The following is a 21,853-nucleotide window of genomic DNA, read 5'->3' on the forward strand; positions in this document are numbered from 1 at the left end:
CTTCACCCCGGTCCTTCTCTCCATCCATTCAGCTGCTTGTTTCTTCATCACATTGACTTTCCCGCTTTACTCTTTGTGTCCCATTGTATTCCGACGCCTCTCCCCCGTCGATCTTGCTTTGTTCATCTTGCGTTGAGCTCTACAGTCTTTCTTAACTGCAAAAAAAGTATTGATGAGTGGTCGTGCTGCCTAATGAGCGGCTAAATATAACCATGGCACACCGGCCCCGCTGCGGCCTCCTCCCTCATCTCGCGCACAAAGTGTGGATAGTCACACCGTTGGCATGACAACACACCGGTCAAGGCTGTCTGAGCATTCACAACCGTTTTTGTGCATGTGTGCCCAGTGAAAGTACAAGAGGATGAATGAAGCAGCGGGTATGAACGGAGAATCTGTGGAAAGAACGACATTTTAAAAATGTTATTTTTAGCTATACTTGATGCTCCTTTGCTTTTGTTTCCTTTGCTGATTTTTTTCTTTCTTCCCGCCCATGAAAGAGCTAGAGTTTTTCATATTGGTGATATTTCATGACTTACTGTGACTTCAGATGAGTGATTCCATATTCATCTGAGAAAATTAGAGATATAATTACAGCTAAAATGGTTAGTTAATGAATCGTTTAGTAGACCGAAAGAAAAATAATTAGTAATTATTTTGTGAATCGATAAAACGTTGAGGTCATTTATCAAACAAAATGACACATATGGCTTTTTAATATTGAGACTTTGCTCTTGTTATTCGTCTCATGTCAAAGTGAACTGAGGATATGCAGATATAGCAATGTTTGTTGAACAAAAACAGGCAATTTAAAGTTGTTTTCTTGGGCTATGGGAAGCTGTGATTGGGCATTTTACTGACCAAATGAGTAATAGATTCATCAAGAAGTAAAACAGAAGATGAATCCGTATTATGCTCCCCATTGCTGCAGGATGAACATAACCATTCTTTACCACCTACACAACATTGTCACTCTCTTAATAAATCAGCTCAAACCTGCAATATCACCAAGCTCTTTTGTACTCATGCTGACTAGTTTAGTTGCCCACATTTCTCTTCTGTTGCATGGTAACCAATCAGAGTCACAATCCTACCAACCATCCTTGTGACGGCCAGCTGGAGAGAAATGAATGATAGGAGTATGCAAATGGGATATCTTCTGTAATAGCCTGCTGTTTTATTCAGCTGTGTGGCCAGGATAAGGAATCCCCACTGCGTCTAATCACATCCTCTCCCTCTCATTTCACCTGAGGCGTATCAGCAATCTAGTTTATTTTTGACTGACATTACAGCATACGTTGTTCTCGACCAGCGTGAACGTACATGCATCAAAGAGGAGGTTTGATTTCACCAGCAGATGTTCTTCAGCTTCAAAATTCAAGAGGCATTCCCACTAAAATAATCTGATGACTTAAATCATATGATTAAATCAGACTGGAGGGACGATGACTGCAGCTCATTTTGTGACTCTCAAGGTCGTCTCTGCGATTGGCCTTAATTTAGGGCTCAGCGACGATCATCCTCAGCTCAAATAAAAAAAGACTGACCCGACAAGAGATGAACACAGGTTGGTAAAATGTGTCGAGCCCACAGCAACGTTACCTGGTTTGCCCCTAATACAATAACCACCAGATCACAACGCACAGTCCTGCATGTCTGGTTAGGAGAATCATTCCTCCACATTCGATCTTCAGTTTTTCAATCTGCGAGGGAGCCTGTGCTGCTCTTCAGAGGGAGATCTCATTCAGTTGCCGGCTGACGGCTAACAAGGTCAAATAACTCTCAAGATGAGAGGGAGTGTGTCGGAAGGCGCAAACACACACAACCTGCCATTCGGTCTGTCCATCTACGTGTCTGCCACACACAGGAACAGAATTGAGCGGACTGAGGGGGGGGAGTGTTTACTGCTGATAGGAATATCATTACAAACTGTTGAAATCAGGGATAACAGCCCAACCAGTTAGCCATCAGCTCATGTAGAAATCAATAGGAGCCTACACTATTTCTTATTCTCCTATCTCTCTCTCTCCTCCCTTTTTCACACACTTTTTTTCCTCCGGTTGCTATAGTGACGTGAAATGGCTGCGTTCTGCAGCAGTGGATCAGAGCGGGGGCCCGCTCTTGCAGCTCTGTGAGATGCATCGTTTTACATGATGCTTTCAAAACACACAACCAAGGCTGTAATTACCGTGTGTTAGTATGTGCCACCGCGCTCAGAGAGTATAATAAGTTAAATGTTATTTAAATGTCACATCGTTTTTCATAAACAGTAGGCCTATACATTACAATAAACTGACACCAGTGGGTCTATTTTTTGGTTGTTGTAGTGCATCCATCACAGTATGTCAGTATAATGACATTGTGGCAGTTTGTAATTATGGATTGACTCACAGATTATGGTATTGCCATACTTCTTTGACTAATATCTAAAACAATCTCATTTTCTATAAATAAAGAAATGAAAATAATCTACAAATGCCAATCCCTTTGTAGCCCAACATTGGCTGGAATATATAACTTTTACATCCCTGCAGTACATCCTTGTTCTTGTTCCTCATCTTAAATTTGATATGTCTTCCTCCTGCTTTTTACAAAACCACTTATATATCTCTCTTTTTTCTTCTGTCTCTCTTCTTCTTCTTCTCCCCCTTTATCCCCGCCCTCACCTCCACCTTCACCCCCTCTCTCCATGTCTGTAGTGTGACAACGCCAAGGGGCTGAGGGCCTTCTTTGATGCCATATGCTACGGCCCCAAACACCTGATGATCTTCGGCGGCGTGTGCCCTTCAGTGACCTCCATCATCGCAGAGTCCTTGGAAGGCTGGAATCTTGTGCAGGTAGGGTTTTGCACTGTGCATGTCATGGAACGTGTGTGTGTGTGTGTATGCATGTGTTGTATAGAGCCTATGTTCCAGTGTTTGTGAGCCCTGGATTTTTTTGTGCCAGCATTTAGAAAATAATTAATTAGACTTTCTTTTGTATTTTTTCATACACGGTTATTTTCTTGTTTCTGCGTTACTATCAAAAACGCTGAACTGGCTGCTTAATTAAGTTTCCCTGGAAAAATAATGTTGCCCCTTAGAAGTGCAGTGTGCAGATAGGACCTGGGTTTCAAAGGGGTCCTGACTCATGGCTTAATCCTTCATTAACCTTGCCAGGGTGAATGTCTAATTAGCATTGCTCTAATCCGAACAATCCTCCCTCATTTTAGGATCTGGCAGGGTAAAAAAAAAAAGGCTTGAACCCATTGTGATAGTATAACAACTTTAGCTCAACTCCCACTTAGCCTTATAAATGAAGGAAACATATTGTCAAATTATAGGGGCATCTCCTGTGTGGGGTGTTTTGTCATTGGTATGAGCTAATAAAAGTTTTACTACACAGTCCAGTCGATGCTAATTACCTGCTAGACATTCACATAATAGATTTTACCATTCAATTATGCGCTTGCTTGCTGAATGACATTTGCTGCCATTAAATTAACACAGCTTTATGATTGCTCACTGAGGGCATTAAACACCCTTCGTTCTTGTACATGGTGAACTTTTGACCCCCTCAGTTATTGCTTACGGTTTCTTTGACTGTGTACTGTACTGCAGTACCAAAGAGGGGGAAAAGCCTTCTTCCAAAGAATACATTTCATTTGCCTCGAACTCTGCAAAGGTTATCGGGCACAGATAAGAAAGCTCGTTCTTGGAAGAGATAATAAATTCAAGAGGCTGCATTTTGAACTGAATGTCACATTACTTGGCAGATTTCTACCGCTTGCAATTACTGTGAATCTGCTGCTTTTCATGTTCCTTTCTGCGCGCTCGTCATGTCAGGGTCACTCAAGAGTGAAAAGATCGGCAGGATGAGGGAATGAAAGGCGGAATCGTTTTTTGTTTCTGTGTTTACTTCCTTTTCGGTTGGTAATGATCTCAGTCTAGAAAGAGACTTCCCAGCCATAGATGAACTTTAAGTGCTCTTAGGTATTTGTGTGTTTGTATGTGTGCTTCCTCTTTCTATTTATTGGCTTGTTCATCAGTGATTACCTGTGAGAAGTGCAGCAGCAATCTCCTGCTCGGCAGAACACTGCCTGGTACAATGTGTTCCCCAGAGCACTTTACCAACCAGGCTCTTTCCCTACATACACAGACCAACAACAACCAATTCATGCCGGTTTGATCCTAAAGAGACATTGTCTGAATACCAGACGAAAAGTAATTGAGGGAAAATGTAAGGAAATGGCTTAGAAAAGACCTTGAATGAACCTGTGTTTAAAGTAGATTCCTTTTAGATTTAACACTTGTATTCAATGGCAAGGGCGAATGTTGTTGCTGTTGCTACAAGCGACTAAATTGCTTGTTAAGGCAAGCAGGTGTGGAGTTACAAGAGCAATCTGAAGACATTTATTTATATAAGTTAGCACTCCAGCACCATGCAAACACGTTTCCCACGTTGAATCTGCAGGTTGTAGTTCGTTTTATGACACAGGGCTTATGATTCATTATACTGAGATACTGAAAGTACGGCTACATTAAACACAACTTCATTTGCAGACAATCATAACAAAGGATGCTACATAGCATTTCTTCTTTTTGTGCAGTCTGAGACCCTGTCTGTCTTTGACATTTGCATGTACTACCTGAACAGTGTTTCTGAGAATATATACAGTATTCCAAAACACAAGACATAATTATTTGCCTTAACCATCCATTTTTCTACAAACAAGAGTGCTAATATGTGCATGTGTGTATGTGGCAGTATATCAAACTCCTAGGTAGCGGTTTTATGAGATACAAGACGTCCATGCAGACCAGAGCTACATCCCAATGACTCACCAAGCAACCATAATGTTCACTGGAAATCTGCAGAAAGACACTTCAGTGGATGTAAACAACGCACCAGATAGCTATTAGTTGTCCTATGGAGCATACATTTGCAGAAAGGTAACACCTGTGTGTTTAGCTATCATGTTCTTACCAAGCTGGTCCTTGCACCTGCCAGCCAGACTGTTGGCCTGAGCCTCTCCTCTCCATCTGTGAGCCCATTGACTTTCATGAGCTCCTACTGAACATGTGTGTTTGTTGTTACCATGTGTGTATGGGCATGTGTATTTATAAGAGAGGGACATCTCTCTGACGGACAAGGGAATAAAGAGATTGACTGAAAGTAACGGCATGAGAAGAGGAACAATCAAATCGAAAGGGAGAAAGGGAGGTAGAGAAGATAGGAAGTTTTGAATCCTGCACCCCACAAATGTTATCGTCATCAGTGGGAAAAACTGTACTAAAACTGTCCTTATGCATATTTATTACCCAGCCAATGCACCCAGTTAGCCAAATTTGATATTTTGTGGAGGGAAAAAGAAAGTTTTTCATGAAGTTTTTATAGGCCAGGCTTAACAACCTCATCATTTCCACATCAAAACGGAGCTGGCTGATACCGTCTACAGTAGAGATAGCTGGCAGAACATCCACCCCTGGAAAAAGCTTACTCATACACCCATAAAAATAGCTTTCAATCATTCCTGATGCCTAATGAAGTCTGCTTTGAGAAGCTGAACAAAAATAAACTCAATTGCATTCACGCTCTATGCAAACATTTGAATGGAATTATTAAACTTAAAAAGCAGTTTTTAAAACCAGGGTATCAGAGCCAAAGATAAAGAGGTGTTTTGTTCCCAGCAGGTTGAATTATGTCTTTAAATCACAAAACCTCCCTAATAAGGATTAGAATATGACACACAAACTAGTAATGCTTATTGAGAGGATTGATGATGAAAGAAAAAAGATATAAGATTAATGATACATATATAGAGTACTAGTTTGTGCCTGTTATTATCAATTTAGACGATGCTATTGTGTATCATTTTGTAGTGCGATGCAACTGCGGAGTATGTAGCTTTGTGTACCAAGAAATGCCCGGATGTGTGCTATATTTAGCAATTTTATAGTATAGTATGACACGTGAGCATGGTCAAATGCACCCAAAGTGCATTACAGTTCCTCAGACTGTCCAATATGGCAGACTGAGAGGCAGAACGTTTAAATAATTAATGGTAAAGTCAGTGACGTTTTGATACCGGTAAAAGGAGTATGCAGGAGATCACATATAAAATGTGACGTAAAAAACGTGTGGAAACGTAAATGACGTCATTTTGACTTACACTTTTGATCAGCAGTTTTAATTTAAAGACAGGGCAGAGGGTTAACAATGGGATGGATACGGTCATGTGACTCGGAGAAAACATATTGCCTGAGTGTACTTCAGTGCGAACAGTCTGCAGGAAACGGCATATAATCATTCATTTATTAGGCAGAACTCAGTACAGTACATACTGAATAATAATTAAAAAACATAATCTATATTCACCTCTATATACTTTTGACAAATTGCGATTAAAACAATGCAAAATTCATGATGGGAAAATCAAACGTAAGACTTGTAGCAGGCAAAAATATATCCAAGATTTGATATAGATATTTTATCAGCCATGAACATTCAGAGTAAATGGTCCATCAAGTTCCTCAATGTGTGGCTCTGTGAGACTTCCACCAACTGTCAGGCTGGAGAAATATCAGATAATGAAAAGGGCGCAGCCTAGGGCCAACGTGGTGAAAGACAAAAAATACACTTCCTGCTGAAATGTGTCCAATGTAGGAAATTAAACCTCATAAAACAATCTATCAAGGTCATCACATCCACAGCCAGTGTGCTTTAAGAGATAAGACTGTAATAAAAGTGGTCAATTGGCAGTTAATATGATAGCAGATTAGCTTGCTAGCTAGGCTATCCCTTACGCTCACTTGACGTTGGCCTGCAAGTTTCAGCAGCCAATGAGAATCTCCCGTCTGCAAAGTTTTACATCAGAGACTCTGGTTTTGGGACTTAAGGTAAAACATAAAATCAAAAATAGACAAAAACAAGGCATGCAGCACAAACTGTACTTATGTTCACTGTACCAATTGAAGTCTTTGTGACACTTTTTGATTGAGATGCATCTCTCATGACGCTGTGATGGTGTCCTGAGTGGCTCTTCCGTGCGTCCAGTCTCATTTCGTAAAGCAGTGCTGTACATGTGCTAAAATGACTGCCCAAGCAAATTAAAATGGTGGTTTAAAATGCTACTCGGGCCAACGGACAGATGGCGCGGAATGGATTGAGGGAATAGAGGAATAGACAGACAGACATAGATGACATGGACTGTAATGACATAAAATGAATTTCAAAGAAATGGGGCAAGACGCAGCTGTGCTTGTGAGCTGAGCTGCCATCAGCCACAAATGCCACTGATTGCTGTGGTTATATTTCCGCAAGACAATGAATGTTGCAGCTATCCTTTTGGCAGCCAACCTTAGTCTGTGATTAATCTTGTGTTCTCCTCACCATGATATTATATATTTCCAGGAAGCGTTTGGCGAGCTCTGTAAATTCTTGCTGGCACAGGTATCTGTACCCAGTCATCATGCTGCACTCACTTTACTCGACTTATGAGGTCCTTTTCCTCTCCTCAGCAGTAGTGTCTATTTTCTGTAAATGCCTCATTGACTGCCAGGAAATAGCCCCAGCCCACCCTCCTGCTACTAGCTGGCCTCGTCTCACTCACCAATTAGGCCTATCAGTGGTGGCAATGTTCATTTTCAGGCACGTTGAGTGTGTAATGAAAAATTATGCTTTCAGATCATTTTGCTTCGTGAAGAGGAAGAAAAAGAGGAAGAAGAGGAAGCGTTATTCCTACAAAGCAGATTATTTCTATATATTAACATGTTCTGAAGGCAGGTCATGTCAGAAACAAGTACTTAGGAGTGGAACATGTTTATTTCTCAGTTTTGAACTTGAGTATGAAGAGCTTTTTTTTCAAAAGGTGTTCTGTGCTTGCTTGCAAAGCGTGTAAAACTTTAGCATCAAACTTCTGATTAATTTCTCTTTAAGAAGGGACACTGGATAATAAAGTCAATATATAGAGAGTGTAAAATACGGATGTATCTTCTCAAAGTGTCGTGGTGAAGACCTAGACATAGAGCTAATATTTACCTGTATATGAAACCCATTTGTCTTCGTCACTTGCTGTATCGATCGCCTTTGCTTTATTAAGCCAGGGAATTTACCGGACAGCAAAGCTGCATCTCTGCCTCCTTGAAATTCAGCATTCTTCTTTTTCTGAAGCCTCCTCCAACTCTTTAGGGTCTTCTTTTTCCCTCATTTTCTTTCTCTCACTCTCCCTGAGTGCTACACCGGATGCTTCAATAAAACATGTGATGCCGAGCACTGCAGTATTCTGCCTCGCTTACGTCAAGTCCTCCTGTGTACCATATCAATATTTCATGAATCCCAAAGTTTAAGCTAAAATCTCAGAGTGCAAGGGCAAGGATGGTGTGAGCATCACAATAGATCATCATTATCAGCGTTATGAGTCAAGGTAACGCTCACCTGTTTGTGCTGAGTGTCAGTGTGTGCCGGCTCTGCTCTATAGGAAACTAAAGGTTATATAAACCGTGCGCTAAAGGTTAAGTGACTCTGCTAAACCATAATACTCATATAAGGCTGTATGAGTAGTTGACTCCACAAGGTGCAGTCCAATGGATTAATTTCAGACCCCCTCCTCTCTTTCTCTCTGTTAGTGTTATTTATGACCATACTGTAGAGAGAAATACAGAATACTTAAGAGAGGCAATTAGGCCTGATTTTCTTACCGTCTGAAATGCTTCTAGGCAAGACCCAGGGGAAACAGGAAGTGGTCTCCCTGACTGTTTTCAACCATTCCAACTCTGGATTAATGTTGTTTGACTGAAGATCTCACTCATGCTTTTTATTGACTTGATTCTGTGATGTAATCTTTTGATGTGGAGTATATTCCTGAATTCCATTTAGAACTAAAGTGGGTTGTAAATTGCATCCCAGGTTTCTGGGGTAGACTGCTGACAAAGTTAAACAAGGCCAATGTTGACATTTAAAGTAGAGCTTATTCTAAGACAAATGAGGCTGCTGCACGGATATAAAAATAGGGAAGACATAATGCCAATACTTTCTCATTGACTCTATCTCAGATTATCTCTCTGTTTATTGCTGAAGGCAAAAAAGAGGCAGAAAGAGACAAGAACACATTAATTATATGCCACGCTGTGCATTTATCCGACTTTTTTTGGTCATGAATGCCCCCCGCACTTGTAGAATGCCGCATTAGGAGTGTAAAGCTGAGCTCACACACTACCTATTCGCAGTGTCAATTGGGTGCCATTTGACAGGAAACACAGTAATTAGCTAATTAGCAACATTTGTTGAATGCAAGCCGTTAACGGGCTGCAACTGTTGGTGTCACATATTGAATAAACATGCTAGTTCATAGGCACTAGCTTTGACAGAACATCTTTCTGTTTCGGTTCTTCACAAGGAAGTAGGAACAACAAATTGAAAACGCTTCCTATTATTTCTTTTTTAATTCTGTCACATCACTTTGACACCGAGGTCTATGAGAGTCATTTAAACGGAATACAAGATGAGTGCTTTGTTGAAATCAACCCTTGAGTTCCAACACTATCATTCCCCAAGTGGTATGTGTGAAGGAGGGTGAATGAAAAGGAAATCAGCTCAGCATACTCCCTGCACTAATGATGGTAGGACCTGCCAGCCACCAGCAACAATAAACAAACCAAACACATTAATAGTACCAGCGTGTTTTTGATGGGTCGCTTAGGGACTTTATCACACACACCCATCCTGTGAAGACTGTAAGATATATGTCTCCAAAATCCTGGTTCCTATCCCTTTTCTCTGTTCTCTCTTTTGGGGGTTTCAGGCTTTGATATTCCTTATTTAGGTCATAGAGTTGATAGCACTTTGAAGAGCTAGCTGCTTATATTTTTCTAGACGAAAATAAAGCTTTTAACAAGAAGATTCTATGATAATTGGAATGCGTTATTAATCTACATCTTAAATGATTTAACTATAATAAGTGGTACCCCAACACACGTAGATGCCAACATTCATCCTCTTACTCAAGCAAAAAGCAAATTGGCAGCTATTTTGCATTAAAGAAGGTTGATTTTATAGAGATTGTTGTTGTTTTATGTATTTGTCCATTTATAAGAAACCCCCAGGGGAACCACTGGATTGACAAAGATGAAACTATTATTTTACTGACGTTTATTTGTGCAAGACATAGCGATAGGTGTTTCTATTCTCTGCGTGTATCCCTTTATCTACCTCCCGGCGTTATGTTGAGCTTTTACAAACCCCTAACTACAGCCGGCTAACGTTCAAATCCTAAACATTTTCCAAATATAGGGACAGGGCCGGGTATCAATCGACCCAAAAATGTGTGTTAGAAACAGGTTTCTTTAAGGGCGGCATTAGGGAGGATCCTATGAAACAATATCAAGAACAAGGGCGGACTCACCGAGCAATTGGACATCAAACAGGAGCCGGCTCCATTACAGGCCATTAAAACCATAACGGCTGCTTGGAAAGAGCGAAGCTTAGAGAATCGATAACGGGCAGTTTAACTGTCTGACACAGCTCACTAATATCTGAAGCATCAACCTTCAGAGAGAGGGAGAGAGAGAGAGAGAGAAAGACATAGAGAAAAGGGGGAGAGAAACAAGATGAGCACCAACTTAGTGGGTGAGAGAGAGGAAATGGAAAGAGAGAATGACTCTCGAGATCATTACAGAGTGTTTTCCAGCTTCCTTTTCGTTCACCCCTCCCTGCTTTATGGTATACATGTACAGTGATGATATAACACCATTTCCACAGCAGATTGGCCTTTAGGATGATTCCAATCCCACACACATATATAAACAAACACTCACACCAGCACACCACACAGGACGATAAGCATCGAGCTATCAAAACGCTGGAGAAATACTGGTTTAACAAAAAGGCGTCTGTTATAGTTAATAGATATACCAATCTGTTACTGTTCCATTTATCCAACAGTAGGCACTATAAAGTGCAACAGTGCCGATGTGTGTATTTACCTTAACTCTACTACCTTAATTAACTACACTGCCTGAGCCGTTAGTGTATCGAATTGCATCTGTCTTCAAACGGATCAAAGTGTTTCGTGTAACAAACCCCAGATCCAGGCAGAAAGGCTTGAACACTCTCTCCACCTCCTTACTTGATTCAATTCCTTTTTCTCTTTGTCACTCTTTCCTCCCACATGATCCTCTCTCGCTTTATCGGGGCATCAGAATGCGGAAGAGTTAAGCCTCCTTGAGATTGATCCTGAGCTCAATGCTATTTTCATTCCCTGTTGGTGCAGTCATTCAATACTTCTCTCTCTCTTCCTTTTTTTTTTAAGTCTACGACTGCAAATGGAATCCGGTATGATAAGTGGTGATAAATGATAATGTCTCTCTTGCTTCAGGCAACATCAACAAAGTCTACAAATGGACATGAATACTGTGTAAGAGTCTACATGTGTATGTTTGATTTCATGATTCATATTTGCACATTGAGATATTGTCACCATCGTAATATCGTCTCAAAGTAGCAACACTTAAATTCCAATCCTATTCTGACAAAATAGTTTCACAACTTATTAATAACTTTGAATTATCGTAGTTTAGTAGTAGAATAGTGGATCCTTGATGACTGCATGGTTAGTAAAACATTTTCTAATCATAGTTTTTACATATTTTTCAGCCATTTTAGACATGTATAGAATGTGTGTTCACATTCCTCCTTGACCTTTTTTTACTAAATTGTGAGTAGCGGGTACATTTTCAAGACTTCTTTTTTTTTTTTGCCAGAGATGGTGAAGAGTATGCAAATGGCTCCTCCCTCACAAATCCCATTGCCAGTTGGTCTCCTCTTTGAACAGCTGTGCCACTCATACTCAAACTCAAACAGGCAAACAATGGTTCAGATGGATAAATGGACATGCACAGATGCCGCAGCAGAGACGTGCATGCAGGCAGTCGTAGGCTCGCACACAACATGTTTCTCTCCCTCCATGTCAAATCCCTCGCTCTCTCCTTTTCTTTCCTTCCCTCTCCTGTAACAAAAGGGGCTTTCCTTTTCAAAGGGCCTCAGAAACCCTTGGGCACAAAAAGTAGAAATTGCTATAATTGGTGAAGACGTGGTGAAGCGCTTGGCACGAGCAGGGTCCCGTATTCTAATCACGCTGGCAGAGATAGGGGATGGTACTTGTTTCAGAGCGCAGGAACACATGGCTAGGAAACTGCTTTCATGAATAGTCATAACATGCTTTCTGCTGCATTATGATATGTTTATGGTGGGACATTTGTCTCAAGATTTATCTTTTGTTTTTGTAGCTGAAGCAACACATTTACATGTAAATTGGTATCATGATGTGCATATTGAAAATGACTGTGCACTTTCTTCATGTAATATGAAAATGGATGTTGTGAAATGGCAGCCTTTGAAGGTTTTCATGGTTTCTAACTGACACCATCACGTCGTCACACAGCAGGCCATTCCTTTTTGACGCTCTTCCTTACATCAGACAATACAGTTTTCAGTATGTGTGCAGTACACATTAAATCTGACATTGAAAAGAGAACATATTTATAATGGCTTGTTTTGACACAAGAATGTTTTCAAAATGCAGCTGCTGTTTGAAACACACTCTTATCTTGTGTGATATCATACAGAATGTCTTATGGAATATACTACAAACTTATTACAACAGACTTTGATGTCGTATATAAGCTTCTAAAAGTATTTTTTTATGAACAGATTTAAAGGTTACAGAGTTTCAGACTTGACAGGCAGCACAAGAAAGTATAAGACTCACAGTTAGTGAAGAGAAATGTGAAGTGTGTTTTATATATAAATGTCCTGAGATGCAGGCAGCACGGCACAGCTCTGCTTAAAATTTTAACTCAAACCTTTTAGTGGTTTGCATCGGGAGGGCCTGAGAGACAAAGCAGACAGAGCCGCGCAGCCAGCTCATTAGTACAGAGTGGAATTTGTCTGTCCTTATACCTGTCTGTCTCAGATGCACACACATACACTAACACACACATCATGTGCAGTAAATGCATGTACACAGTTACACAAGTGCCCCCAATTGCACTGTAAATGAACCAATGAACAGTACTCACAATACTTTTATACACAAATACACATACTGTATATACATAAACCCACACACACACACGCACATGCACACGCACTCACACACTCATACACTTATTTAAAAAAGGGGACATTTGGGCAGAATGTTCAAGCATAGAGCACATAGGGTCTGATCACCCTATACAACAACAACACACACACACGCACGCACGCACATACAGACGCACACACACGTATTTTCAATACTTAAAATCTTTTTGCTTTACCGATGTATGAGTAAGATCAAAAATGAAGGTGCAGTTGAAGGATGTGTGTGTTCCAAGGAAATGGGATCAAAGTGGCTCCAGGCCCAGATTTGTGTCTTACGGTCTACTATATGCAACAATCAAGAGCTAGTTTTCAGCTAGTTTTAGCTTCAGACAGTTACCTTCCTATTGCTGACAAACCAGTTTTGGGTTGATATTGATGTAAGAGCTGTTGCTTTTGATCCTTATTGAAACATGAACAACTAGAATACTCCTAAAAATGTTTCTAAATAAATCTAAAATAATAGTAAATGCAAGTGTAGAATCATGCTGCTTTACTCATATAGTTTTGAATCATATTTGTTTTTATATAAAGAAGGATCTGATAGAATGGAAAAGGTAAGACTGGGAGGACTCAGCCCTGGTTAATGGGCAATAAGCATCGAGTTTTAATGGTTACATTTACCATTTCTGTTCTTGTGTTTTTTTCAGTTTTTACAGCGAGCATAGAGCTGGCCAAATTGAGTCGTTCTCTATGAAGCTTGACAATCCTCCGGGAAATGCTTTGCTATTTTTAATCAAACAAAGCACCCAGATCTCAAATCTTGATAATGAATACAGTATACAACAAACACGTTTTCATTCTCCAAGTTAAAAGCATTTATGTTGTACTATTGATTTTGTCTATTCTCTATTGAAAGCTCAATCCAATTTTTAATAGCATCACCTGCAGTTGGGAGGATGATTCAGTTCAAAGGTGTCCTGCGGTTCTTTCATGAACACCAGCACTTGTATTTTTACATAAACCGATGGCACCGCTTTCATGTCTCAGTTGAATGAAATCAGGTTTGTAAAACAGGTACCATGGAATTCTATCACAGTAAAAACACAGGAATTATTCCTCTTCCTGATTGCTGATACAATATCTATTTCCCATGACACACCCTGGCGCTTGGCCTTTCAAACCACTTCCTGGTTAATAAATCTCCCTGCCCAGTTTAAACAAGATCTATTGCAGCTTCCTCCTATCCCTAGGGCGAGAACTTGAGCACATTTGCACAAGACATCAATACAGCGCTCCAGAATTATCAGTGATAGCATTCATTTATGTATTTCTTTCAATAAACAAAGCAGAAACTGCAATGTTTATATTTAAAGATCTCGTTGGAGGGTTGCGAAGAAGGTTGTGACATGTGGACTTTCATTGACCGTGTTACCTGATATTTACCGTTCAATAGGTTAGGGCCAGGGGGGCTCACCGCTCCCTGTGGAGGAGCGATGTGCATTTTTAAAGAGGCAGCACCGACTTACCAGCAGGAAGCCAGCTGCCTCCCCCAGTGTTAGGAAACGCACATAAACACACCGCCATTGACCTTAAGCTCCAATAAACACCATTAAATATGAATAAGGACATAATTGAAAGTAACCACTGGCACTTTCTTGTTTTTTTTTTCTTTCACCCACACACACAGAGCCAACCACACATTATCTGGCTCACTACTCGGCCAATAATAATCTTGACATTTTCCGTGGTGTCATTAGGACACTGCAGAAACCGCACACACAGTCAAGGCTTTGATGGTGCATGAAGAGAAAAACAACCACTTCAAACTTTACATTGTTTATCGACAGCCCAAACAGTGATGATTTAGGGTTCATTCTGCTTCCTCACACCCACGCCGCAGTGATTTTCACATCACAATGAAGTTTGCGGCGCTTACCACTGACAACTTGAGGAAGACAATTCATAGTAGGCTATCAAAAGACAACAATGGTTCTCCGGCGAGTGTGAAATATTTATTTTGCCCATCGATTGGTTTCCTGAACAACTCCCCCTTCCCCGTCGTCATCCATACCGACCCCCTCCTCCTTGAACTCTCCAACCTGATTTCATTGATCTCTAAAGCTAAGAGAGAAGGACCGAGCATGGGGCCCTGGATAGATAAATTACTTGGAGCGGGTGTTTATTTTGCAGAGGTAAACTTTGATTTCAGGCTCTGTTGTGGCACTACTTCCTTTTCCCCCACCGGCAGAGAACAGTGGGAGTAATGAGCCTAATTGGTATAATTATGGGGTAAGCGGTGAGCCCTTGAACACACGCCTTTGCTTTTATAAACGGATATTTCCAGATTATGGGGGTAAAGTTCTTTGTCAGCATTTAGCTAGGACTCCTTTGTCTATGAATGGGGGCTGTAGGACATGTTCATAAAAGAGAATTGTTTAGCAGTATTCTTCCCTAAATCCCTGTATCAATCATTAAGTAGTTTCCTAAGATATAAACATACAAATAAATGAGAAAAACGGAGCGATATTACCAAATCCAGGATGAATAACATTTCATCTATGTTATGTGTGTTTTTATACCTAGAGTTTTTTAGGTAGGCGATTTCAGTCAAAACTTTCTGTCCTTCAAAGACATTAGATGAAAATATCATTTAGGATATTTAAATGAGTTGTTTGGATTGCTGGTATAATTGAAGTCACTGTTGACCTTATCAAACACAATCAACCTTTACAGTACATGGTCACAAGAACGGGCTTCACATAAAAGATACACTACAAAAACTCCCAATCTTGCCAAGTATGTTTGTCTAATATCTGGTCAAAATATGTCTTTGCACTTAATATAAGACCTAATAAGTTAAAGGGTAACAATGCAGTGAGAGATAGGGTCTTGGTTTTAGACAGATTAAATGCTTATTTTTACATTTTTATTGGAAAATCACCAACTAACATCAGAAAACAGAAATCTTTTCAGCTATTCTGGCTGATTTTCCCACAAAACAATTCCTGATTCTGTTAAAATGTAGTTCAAAATAAGTTCTATAATAATAAGATCTAATTTATCTAAACATGACATCTTACCAAGCACATTTTTACTTGTTCTATTGGCGGATTTTTGTACTTATTACAAGTGAAAACACCTTGTCTTTGGAGCAGCATTTTTTCCCAGTGTAACACTCGTCTGGAGCACTGCAACCTGTTAAGCGGAACACTGCCCTGCAGAACCCTGTGCTTTGAGTGGTATTCAGTCTTCGGTGTCATCATGCTCAGGGGTCTTTCATGTTACGTGTCTGACTGCCAGCCCACCTCAGACCTTGGCCATGTCTCCCTCGCAACCCAGGAGATGCAATTTTAAAAATGTACGGTCCTCTTAGAGCTAGCCTCTTGGCCCCTGCAGGTCTCTGGAAATTGAAAAGTCAGACAGAGTAAAGAAGAGAGCTAAGGTAAGATGGTGGGAGGCCATGTAAGAGAGGGAGAGAGGGTTTTCTAGAGCTGGGCAGACTCAGCTCACCCCTGTGGCAAGTTCTCGTCTCTCGTTTTTCTCTCTCTTTCTCTCCCCTCCCTCCGCGGCAGAGGCCAGATGCTATCAGGGGCCACCATTGAAAAATTCAGCGTGTGTTGAAGGCAGTTCATTGAAATAAATCCCCAGACTGGTTCCTGTTTTCTCAGAGCTCTCTACAGCATATTTCACAGCTGAAGCTGCTTCATGGCCACCATTCGTAAAGTAATTGAAAATCCATGGCTGATTGACTCAGACCCTTGGTAATTAATTTTCCTTCGGTTGCCGTAAGACCAGCACCCGCATCTGTTCTCTGTGGAGCTGCTGTGCCGGGCTGAGGAAGTATTGGAATAGTTTAGGTAACTTTCAGTTGGATCCCTCATATGCTGTCTATTGATCTTATAAATAGCAATAACAGAGATATATGTATACACACATACATGTATAAATATGTCCAATGACAAACTTTCTAAGACCTCATATTAAGGCAACCTAGATAACTGGCTGTAGGGAGTGCAATCTTTTTTTCCTGTATTGGTTGGCAGGTCCAAATCTTTGATCAAAATTGACATGTGTCAACAACTTTTGGATAGATTGTCATGAAGTTTGATACAGATGAACCGATTCCTCCTCCTTTAGCTCTTCTGCTCTTTGGATAACAGTGATTTATAAGGAATGCAAAAAAGGCTCAAAAAAAGCTTTAAATGTTGTGGGTAGTATAATTTTAAAATAAAATAAACTCTTCAGTCCTGCTCTGAATTACTCTTTTCTTTAATAGTATAATGACTAATAGGTTGCTCAAGCTGCCTTCTGCTCTACTGCCTCTCCTTATGGCAAATACACAGTGTAATATAGGATACCTTAAAGAGGGATGTCCTGAGGCAAGAGACAAACACAACTGAAGGAAATTTGGGGGAATAAAGGTCAATTTTTGTTGTGAATCTCGTATGGCATAGCTCTTCTGGAGTTGACTAATTCAGAAAGTTCCATGTTATTCGCCTGGCTTAGACCCCATGCAGCACAATATTGCTTTTTTTGAGTGAAAGGGAAAGAAGGCACCCTGATGTTGTACGGTCTGGTATGACATTGACACAGACGACACGTACGCCACAGAATCCACCTTTTATACTCTCAGCAAAACAACATCAAAGGGAATGACATCGACATGGGAAACCAAAGTGGAGTTACAACAATGACATCTGAGAGTTCAAGCAAAGAAGAGAGGGAAAGGGAGAGACCTTTAGTAATAGCATGTCTCACATTGAAGGACCTTGGAGCCTGTGTCTTGGAGATGAGTCGCTGATATATACCCAGCATGCTGAGTGTGAGAACGGGGCCACATTGACACCCATGTCACGTTTGCAGTGGAGGCACTATAATCATGGTCAGCTTATAGAAGAGAGAGAGAGGTGTGGTCGGTAGCTCCACTACACATCTTCTTCCAAACAATGATCCTGTGAGGATAAAGAGGCATTTTCCTGATTAGCTCCATGTTTTGTTTGACATTTCTCTCTGTTGTGATGACATGTAGATATAACTCTCATGTCATGTTTATCTTTCTCCCCCCCTAACATTGTCAGCATTTGTTTATCTGTCAGGGAAGCCTAGGAAGCTTTTCCGAGCACCTTCCATGATCATACTTGATGCGGGACTTGACATTATGAAGTCTTGTTTTAGCAGAAACCTCCTCAGAACAGGGACAAAAAACCCTGCTGAATTAAGTCTGTATTTTATTTAGTGCTTGTGTGCAATTGCCTTGGTCCGCAATTTCCACTCATCTCTACTGCTTGTTGGGTTTTCAGTTTGATAAATAATAATTCTTCCTGCTATTCCAAACGCAATTTCCACTTTTCTTTAGGGCTAAAGATTAAGCATACAAACTTGAAGCTGTTCTGTTCAATGGTACTAGATGCATTTCTACATTACAGTTGTAAAGCCTGTTGACTGACATTAGAAATCCCCTTGAAGGAGCATATCTCATTTCTATGTCATTTTGTGGGCCCTGTGGTCCCAGTGTTGCAGAATCTTATTTATGTCAGCCTCACCTTAGGGTGCCTTCTGGGTTAATGCAGGCGTGTGGAAAACCTAAGCATTGGCTTTTTTTCGAGTGTAGCAGAGGGGAGATGCTAACCTCCCTCCAGCCATGCTCCAGGGAGGTGAATGCTGCTTCCAGTCGCCTCAAAGCTCCACCAGTCACACAAATCCACACTGAATGGAAGTTGGCTCGATGTGGAGGTGGTTGAATAAGAATAAAGTAGTTTGAAGAGATGAAATTAAGCTCTGTGTTTGTGTGTAAGTCTGTGTGTGTGTGAGAGAGAGAAAGATAGGGGGGGTGAAACAGAAAAAATATGCAGCCAAAGACGGAAGAAAAGATGGTGGTGGGGAGGCTATCAGAATTTTATGAAAACATGTATTGTGTGCTAAATATGGTCCAAAAAGACACTTGCTTTCCTGCTGAAATAACAAGAAACCTTCTGACACATACACTTACAGTATATCACAAACATAAAGCAATCAACAACATTGTGAAGCACTTTTGTCCAAAATCATCCAGTTCAGCAGATTCTATTCCCAGCACAACCCCTCTTTCAGTCATTTCAGCTTAACACACAGTGTTTCCCACACCCACAAAAAGTCCCCGATTGGAAACCAAAACCCTTTGACCCCTGAGTCATAAATCCCCCAGGACATAGTCTTCCCCCGGTCAGCATGGGCTCAAGCTGTTGTAAAGGCTGAATTTTGAAATGTGGAGAAAAGACCTATTTTCTCCTCCAAAACTTTCTTTTTGCTCTGAGGGGCTGCATGGGAAGAGCGGGAGCATCAAAAAAACAAAGCAATTTGCATGGCAAAGAGGTGTTCTGACAAGCAGGGAGGCGGCGGAGTTGTTGCCTAGAGGACTGGACGGCTGTTGAGCATTGGAGAGGAATCTGCTCTCTTCTCTCTGGAGAAACCGGCAAGTGTAGCCTCCCCTGAGGTAGAGGAACATGGCCCAGCACAGTAATGCAATATATGAATATCAAATAAAGGTACTTATACTGTCAGAAAACAGAACAAAGACTGAAATGCAAAACAAAACACAAAAACAACCCTGTTGGCAGAAGAGAGATGTATATTAATTAGTGCTTTGCCATGTCTGACTGCATGCATTTCGCAGTGTTGTTTAGATGTGTCAAAAACGGAAACAAATCTGATGCTTCAACTCTAAAAATCGAAAATCCAAGTTTTGGAGCCAAAATTTTGAGGCTATTTCCAAAAATTATACTATGTTATGTGAATGGGTGTGTAGGTGGCACTCGGGGAGATCTTCAAAAGCCAATGAGTGATCTATGATGGAGCCATTCTGATGAGTGGAAGAGCAGGGGGTGGATGCTTGCAAACCAACGCACCCTCGTTTTTGTGGTCATGCGTAATGATTTAAAGTGTTTTGAACAAACAAAACATATTTATAGACTGCAGAGAAGGAGTCATTTGGTTGCAATTTACCTAAATATTTTGGACAAAAAGATCATTCCTGCCATTTGAGGACAGGTTTTAAACTCAGGGACAACACAAGAGCAAATAATCCTTTTATAAGCTACTGGAAAACAGTTTTGAGTTGTCCCATAGATGGCCTGAGGATAATGCCTTGAGCAGTTTGACAGTCTCACCACCTGGACTTGTTCATGAACCATTGCCCTAAGATATTTTTTAGATTTGTGCCTATCAATATCAGGTGATTGGACTTGCTGAGGCTGAGAGGGAGGCGGGGAAGGAGGAGACGAATGCAGAAGGTGCTTGCTGGGAGTTTCTGTGACAGACTGGGATTTAACACAAAGTCAATACTTCTGCAAAGTGCAATCACAATGTGTTGGCTAAAGGAGATGGCTGCGATGGATGCTTCACCAGGGCCACGCTCAGGCGTTCTGTAGCCCAGATGAAATGCTTTCTGTGGACAGAATCCTCCGCACTGCTCTTTCTCTATCTCTTTCCAAGGCTGTCATTGTACATCTCTCTATTATGCCTTATTTTCTTCACTTCTTTTATGTATGTTACGATCTGTAAGGTCCTTCTAATTACATGCACAAACCGTTATGTACAGAGACATGAAGTTCAAAGTGTGGGTGGCCAACAAATTGAAATGTGCATTTGCTGTAATTGCACATTAATCTCCGTATTTAAGTACTCACTTTTTTAAAACATCATGAGCTGAAAAGACAAGCTGTGAATGTTGAGCAGAGGAAAAAGATGGGGAAATTGAAAGCTATAAAAATGATTCACAAAAATGCACCTAAAGTGGATTTGTTAATAAAGATGCCATTTATCTGTGACACATTGATCCAGTTTATAGAGAGATTGTCTGCTATATGGTCAGTAAGCAGAAAGCAAGCGCAAGCCCACCATATATGATTACAATAAAGACTAATTTTTTACAGTAATGGATACCCTACGTGCTTTTTTAGAGAAGGTAGCAAACAGGTGGCCTAATGAAATGTACTGTAGCAGGAAGAGGACTCTTGATTTCCAACAGTGATGGTTTGCCATAGCTGATACTCTGCCACTATTTGTTCAAATGGGCATCATTGTGACAGACAGGATGGGAAGGGAAGAACCGGGCTTGTCCATTATTGACAGAAGGGGAGGAGTCTGGCTGAACTGCTATCCGGTTATTATGGCGACTAGCGATGGCATTTGAAAAAAGACGAAGATCATAAATAAAAAAGTCAATGTGACTTGAGTGTTATGAGGGGGGACTGCTGTGGTGCTGTTGGTGTGCTTCTTCCCCCCCAAAAAAATAAAGCCCTCTGCTCTTACCACAGAGTTGCTGGGTGTAATGAACATAATGCGGCGGCAGTTATAAAATCCAGGCAAATGCTGTATCACTGTTACATGTTAGGGTTTATAGCCCTCCCTCACACTGCCATCATTGTCTCCTTTTTACTCTCTTTCTCACCTTTTATATGTTTCTCACTATATCTGTGTATGTTATTTTAGTGCTTTCTGTGGTTAATGTTTTGTTAGGAGGCATATGAAGGAGGTATTGTGTGAGCTCTTTCACTCCAAAAAGCACAGGGTCTATATTTATATATATTTATTTAGTGCTGGATCATGTGTGTGCATGTAATGTGCGTCTTTCCTGTCAAAGCAAAGATGACCACCATAGGTGTTGCAACCATGAACACCAGGAGGGTGAGCAGCCTCTGTGTTGTTTTCATATCTCAGGAGGTTACGGGGGGTTGCTGTCCGTGGCAGGGCTAAACCGCAGGGAACGTCTCCCCTCTGGTTGTAGGAATAATCTGTAAGCAATAATCCAGCAAGCCCA

General features: G+C 40.8%; 1 protein-coding gene across 1 annotated transcript in view; it reads left to right on the forward strand.

Moving 5' to 3' along the window:
- The window catches only part of gabbr2 (gamma-aminobutyric acid (GABA) B receptor, 2), a 150,095-nt gene that overhangs the window by 40,995 nt on the left and 87,247 nt on the right, over positions 1-21,853 (forward strand). Inside the window, exon 2 of the mRNA XM_063898557.1 lies at positions 2,697-2,834. Coding sequence (XP_063754627.1) covers positions 2,697-2,834 — 138 coding nt within the window. The remainder of the gene's footprint in view (positions 1-2,696; positions 2,835-21,853) is intronic.

This window comes from Eleginops maclovinus, chromosome 13 (assembly GCF_036324505.1).
Source record: "Eleginops maclovinus isolate JMC-PN-2008 ecotype Puerto Natales chromosome 13, JC_Emac_rtc_rv5, whole genome shotgun sequence".
NCBI classification, from domain to species: Eukaryota; Metazoa; Chordata; class Actinopteri; order Perciformes; family Eleginopidae; genus Eleginops; species Eleginops maclovinus.